The sequence below is a fragment of the Homarus americanus genome, unplaced genomic scaffold, assembly GCF_018991925.1.
Source record: "Homarus americanus isolate GMGI-L3 unplaced genomic scaffold, GMGI_Hamer_2.0 scaffold36188, whole genome shotgun sequence".
In the NCBI taxonomy this organism is placed as follows: domain Eukaryota; kingdom Metazoa; phylum Arthropoda; class Malacostraca; order Decapoda; family Nephropidae; genus Homarus; species Homarus americanus.
The window spans coordinates 3,396,139-3,402,601 of NW_024718183.1; the positions used below are offsets into that span (position 1 = coordinate 3,396,139).

General features: G+C 45.2%; 1 protein-coding gene across 1 annotated transcript in view; it reads right to left on the minus strand.

Annotated features, from left to right (window-relative positions):
- Positions 1-6,067, minus strand: part of LOC121859255 (soluble guanylate cyclase 89Db-like) — a gene marked incomplete at its 5' end in the record, with an annotated part of 7,924 nt that extends 1,857 nt beyond the window's left edge. Inside the window, 6 exon segments of the mRNA XM_042356003.1 lie at positions 670-759; positions 2,211-2,320; positions 3,602-3,743; positions 4,736-4,879; positions 5,518-5,686; positions 5,960-6,067. Coding sequence (XP_042211937.1) covers positions 670-759; positions 2,211-2,320; positions 3,602-3,743; positions 4,736-4,879; positions 5,518-5,686; positions 5,960-6,067 — 763 coding nt within the window.
- Between the last annotated feature and the right edge of the window lie 396 nt (positions 6,068-6,463).

Consider the following 6,463-nt stretch of genomic DNA (forward strand, 5'->3'; position numbering starts at 1 on the left):
TATATATATATATATATATATATATATATATATATATATATATATATATATATATATATAGGTGTAGAGACAAGTGTAAGTGCATCTGCAAACACAATTGTAAAAGAAATATGAAATAATGTTAACATTTGCAAATACAAAACAAACATAAAAAACAAAGGTAGAAAAATATAAACGACCAAACAAGCACAAATGAATAAATAAATACACACACACACACACACACATATACACACACACACACACACACACACACACACATATATGTAAACAACACGCACAAATAAACAATACACTTCTTTAGTTATCGTATATCCACCAAGAGATCATATCAGGTCATCAGGTCATAACAGGTCTTAAGGTCATATCAGGTCGTCAGGCCATATCAGGTCATAAGGTCATATCAGGTCGTCAGGTCATAAGGTCATATCAGGTTGTCAAGTTATATCAGGTCATAAGGTTATATCAGGTCATTGGGTCATATCAGGTTATATTAGGTCATATCAATTCATAAGGTTAAATCAGGTTTATCAGGCCATAAGGTCATATTAGGTTGTCAAGTTGTATCAGGGCATAAGGTTATATCAGGTCAATGGGTTATATGAGGTGTGAAAAGTAATGATCTGGACAGGTAAGTTAATAAAGGTTAAAGCTGGATAAAGCACTAACCTTAATCTGCAATTTGCCTCTGAATGTTGTGGTGAAATTGAACTTCTCCAGCTGGTGTGCACACTTCTCGCTGATGTGCACCCGGCCAACCTGTGACCAACACCTTCCATTAATGCCAACAACTACTAAGTGTATCAAGTAACAATAATAACAGTGTCCTCACGGCTGATAGTCGTCCATGTCCTAGACTTCAGGTGCAGGAGGAGGAAGATAGATTAATGTTGTACTGGGAACAGTAGTGACACAAGCAAGTTTGCGGATGACACCAAAATAGGGCGGCAGATTAATTCAGGGCAGGATGCAAATGCACTACAGGAGGATTTAAATAAACTGCAGGAGTGGTGAGAAAAATAGCAAATGAAATTCAACACCAGCAAGTGCAGCGTACTTAATATTGGAAAAACAAATACTGTCAATGTCGACTTGTGAAAGAGACCTAGGGGTACTTGTAAGCCCGGACCTACGTCCTAGAAAACAGTGCGTTAATGTTCGAAATAAGGCAAACAGACTATTAGGTTTTATATCTAGAAGTGTAAGTAATAAGAGGGCGGAGGTCATATTGCAACTATATCTTGCGCTAGTCAGGCCGCACCTCGATTATGCTGTTCATTTCTGGTGCCCATATTATAGAATGAATATCAATTTACTGGAGTCGGAGCAGCGAAGAATGACGAAAATGATTCAGGGACTTAGAAACCTTCCATATCAAGATAGATTAAAGAAACTAAACTTGCATTCCCTAGAAAGACGAAGATTGGGGGTAGATATGATAGAAGTATTTAAGTGGGTGAAAGGAATCAATAAAGGAGATATAGATAAAGTTTTTATAATATCCGAGCAGGATAGGACTCGTAGCAACGGATTTAAGTTGGATAAGTTTAGGTTTAGGAGGGAGATAGGAAGGAACTGGTTCACAAATAGGGTGGTGGACGAGTCGAACAAGTTTAGCAACTTTGTAGTAAGTGCGGGAACTCTGGAAAGTTTCAAAATGAGACTGGATAGATTCATGGATGATAGAGAGTGGTAGTAACTCTCGACAGGAGCTGCCATGCACAGGCCAATCGGCCTCTTGCAGACTCCTTATTTTCTTATGTTCTTATGTATGCTGACACTCCACCTTGGCACACCTGAGGAAGATATTCATGACAGGTGTAAGAATGAATGTGTTGACCTTATGGTTATATCTGTTGAGCATGGACACACACAGACGGACCTTGTGGACTGGTTTATCGTTTCTGCAAAGTGTCAACTGTGATAGTGAGGACGTCAGAGTGTTTTATGTCACAGTGAACTTGACAGAAAATGGTTGACCAAGAGCTGATTGGCTGAGGGTTAGGGAAAAGTTATCTCAGCTGGGTGGGTCAGGAGCGACCCACAAGACAAGAGATGGGCACTGTATCCACTCAGCCGCTGTACCCAGAATATAGGTAACCCAATTACTTTTTAAGTCACTAATAACTTAAGACGAAGTGAATGTATATTTCTGTCTTAACTGTCTCTATGCACATCACACAAGAGCCAGGCTAGTATAGGAGACACACCTTGCTGTTGGTCTGCATTCTGGAGGCGGTGTTGACGGTGTCGCCGAAGAGGCAGTAGCGAGGCAGCTTGAGGCCCACCACACCTGCTGCTACTGGTCCCATGTGGATCCCTGGGTGAGGAGGAGTTAGGTATCAGGTGGACATGGGATAGAAGGACATGGCGAAGGAGGACATGAGGAAGGAGGACACCTTAACCACCAATAGGATATGGGGAAGGGGGACACCTTAACCACCAGTAGGACATGGGGAAGGGGGACACCTTAACCACCAGTAGGACATGGGGAAGGGGGACACCTTAACCACCAGTAGGACATGGGGAAGGGGGACACCTTAACCACCAGTAGGACATGGGGAAGGGGACACCTTAACCACCTAACCACCAGTGGGGACATGGGAGGGGACACCTTAACCACCAGGGGACATGGGGAAGGGGACACCTTAACCCAGTGGGAGGGAGTAGGACATGGGGAAGGACACCTTAACCACAGTAGGACATGGGAGGGGACACCTTAACCACCAGTAGGACATGGGGAAGGGGACACCTTAACCACCAGTGACATGTAACCACCAGTGAGGACATGGGGAAGGGGACACCTTAACCACCACAGTGGACATGGGGAAGGGGACACACTGTAACCACCAGTGGGACATGGGGAAGGGGACACCTTAACCACCAGTGGGACATGGGGGGAGGGGGACACCTTAACCACCAGTAGGACATGGGAAGGGGACACCTTAACCACCAGTAGGACATGGGGAGGGGACACCTAACCACCAGTAGGACATGGGAAGGGGACACCTTAACCACCAGTAGGACATGGGGAAGGACACCTTACCACCATGGGGAGGACACCTTGGGACAGGGGGGGACACCTTTAACACACCAGACATGGGGAGGGACACTGGACACCAGTGGGACATGGGGAACACGCCACCAGTGGGACATGGGGAAGGGGGACACCTTAACCACCAGTAGGACATGGGGGAGGGGACACCTTAACCACCAGTAGGACATTAACCATCAGTAGGACATGGGGAAGGGACACCTTAAGTAGGACATGGGGAAGGGACACCTGGGAGGACATGGGGGGGAACACCTACCACACCTCAGTACACACACATGGCCCCAGTGGGACATGGGGAAGGTTGTAGTAGGACATGGGGAAGGGGACACCTTAACCACCAGTAGGACATGGGGAAGGGACACCTAACCATCAGTAGGACATGGGGAGGGGGAGTAGGACATGGGGAGGGGACACCTTAATCACAGTGGGACATGTGCTACATGTGTGTGTGTGTGTGTGTGTGTGTGCGTGTGTGTGCGTGCGTGCGTGCGTGCGTGCGTGCGTGCGCGTGCGTGTGTGTGTGTGTGTGTGTATTTTCGTTCTTACCGATCCTCAGGTTGTGGGTGTGAGGGGTCTTGGCCACCTCCTGCAACATGTGGAGAGCGAGGGCGGCCACCTGAGCGCAGTGGTCGTGTTGGTACTCAGGAGCGCCGCCCACCACCATGTACACGCCGCCCACCGTCTCCACCTGTAAAAGGGTGTATTTAATGCATATGAACGCGTGTAAATGTGGTGGTCTCTCTCTCTCTCTCTCTCTCTCTCACACACTTATTGATGCCCTTAGCTGTCTCTTTGTGGGGAGAGTTAACCATAATATTAACACAAAATTTAGTTAACCGCATAAACTGCTTTGAGGCTGAAAAGATTTATTTATCAGCTACATAACAACTTTAATATCTTTATTTCCTTGTGGAAGAAGATGATGAATAAATATAATATAATTAGTAATAATAGTGACTGTAACCGCCAATCAGACGGTTAGAGGGTTTAGTGAAACTTGTGACGTTGGACTCAAACATTATAATTTCGTCAAACCTGTTGGATACAATTCCTTTTAGTATTTCACATAAATCATACATAGGCAATCACATAAATATCTAATCCAATATATATTTACAAAACAATCATAGCTATGTAATCAGTCTAATCTTAACACTTATAATGAGTACTTTAGTTTCCATATTTTTATGTCGTCACAATGATAAACGAAGCAATGGACCCAGTCTACCTGTGTACTGTACACAATAAATACAAGTTAAACTTACGTGTTGAAAGTCTTCAGGAAAAACAGGTTAGGTGTTGGTGGTGTGATGGGGATAGCTAAAGTGAGGCTGGCGGTGCCCAGCTGGGCACCATATGGTCAAGTTGGCCACTTCAAACTCGCTGTGTCAGTCTTATTATAAGTAAACAAGCTCACTTCCCACCACCCAACACCTCAACCTACTCTAGGTCTCTCATCTGCCTCCATCTCAACACTATATATGGGCAGGCACGCCCAATAAACATGACATTTGTTTATATGTCATTATAATTATGTACCGCTTGCGGTAACAGTGATAATAATACTAAGACAAGGTGTGTTTGGGTGTTAATCATCCAGACAGTGCTAGTTACATTAAGTTAGGTTATGTTAGGCTAGATTAGATTAAGCTAGGTTAGGGTAAGTCAGATTAGATTAACCTTGAAGACAGAGTACTGGTCGGTGGTGTTGTCCAGCAAGTTGTACATCTCGTTGACTGTCCTCATCACATCCATGGCACCCATTGCCTCGCTCTCTGAAGACAACACAACCTCAGCGAACAACACCGACACCTCCTCGAACGTCTGTCAGATGTACAATACATAATACACCTGGCTTTTGAGAGGCAGCTACCATCAATACACTACATCAACTACACTACATCAAATACACAACATCAACTACACTACATCAATTACACTACTTCAACTACACTACATCAAATACACTACATCAACTACACTACGTCAACTACACTACATCAACTACACTACATCAAATACACTTTAACGTTTATATATGGAGGTCGACATTCTTTGGGGCCAACACCACCTGAATTTAGCCGTGTTCCCAAGAGGGGTTTCCACATTTGGGAGTGTGGGTAAGTCCCCCAAATCCGAGCTTATATGCAATTTTGGGATGCATGCACATCTTAATGCCAAATTTCAACTGTCTATATTCAAAACCACAGCCAGAGATACATAGATAAACAAACCAACAAACGGTGTCCTTTACTTATATAGATTAAAAAGAGACATTTGCATAAAAATGACTGTATGTCTATTTCAGGCAGAACATGAAACATCCATTAATTAAAGGTATTTAAATCAATGTATTTATTGTTTGAGTTACCAAAAATATTTTATTTTTAAATAAAGGAAGAAGCCAATCGAAACAGAATAAAATTGGAGAGAGAGAGAAAGAGAGAGAGTGAGCGAGTTACCTGGCAGGTGGCATATGGGTCATTACCCTGACGGAGGACGTCTGCCACCTGGCGAGGCAACATGGAGTACAGGAGATCGTCACCCCTCGACTTGGCCTCCTCGTGCTTCCTGTGGGCATCCTCCAGTCTGGTTGAGTACTCCTCTGCCCGGTTGTACATGATCTCTAACCTGAAGGAAGAGCAGCCTTTGTTAGCCAAGGGTAGGTGATGGCAGATACGACTTTCAAGTCAATATGATAATTCTCCAGCCAACTTCCACATATTTTTGTGAACTAGTCCAAATGATCAAATATAAGTTATGTTAAACTAATCCTCACCTCCCATTACCTCACCACCCTAGCCCTCACCTCTCCTCACCTCACCACCCCAGCCCTCACCTCACCTTACCTCACCACCCCAGCCCTCACCTCCCCTTACCTAACCACCCCGGCCCTCACCTCACCTGGAGCAGTGTTCCCAGCCTTTGAGGACCATCTCTCGGCCAAGGTCGTGCATGCTGAGGTCATTAAGGTAAAGACCCATCTCTCTCATTTCTACCAGGTTGTTGAGGCTGTAAGGGAGACACCATGTTAGGTTAAGTTTGGTTAGTTTGGTTAGGTTAAGTCCCAGTTGCTACCTGACCCATCAGTTGCTACCGGACCCAGCTTGGAGAAGGACGTGCCCCCTAGTGCTCCCGTTAGTGACCAAAGAAAATGGCAGCCTTGGATCATTGTGTCTTGGGGGAAGAGGAGTAGAGTGTGAGGAAGGACGACCTCCTGGCCACTCTGTTAAGTCAGCTGGGGCAGTTGAGGAGTGAGATTGACGCTCTAAAGGGGGAAAATGAAGCCCTCAGGACTGAACTCCTTCAGGTAGGTGTCCTGCCTAGCAGGACACCTGCGAAGGAGGAGCAGGCGTGGAGAGTGGTTGTCTCCAAGGGGACTAGGGATCCCGATAGTATGTGGTGTCG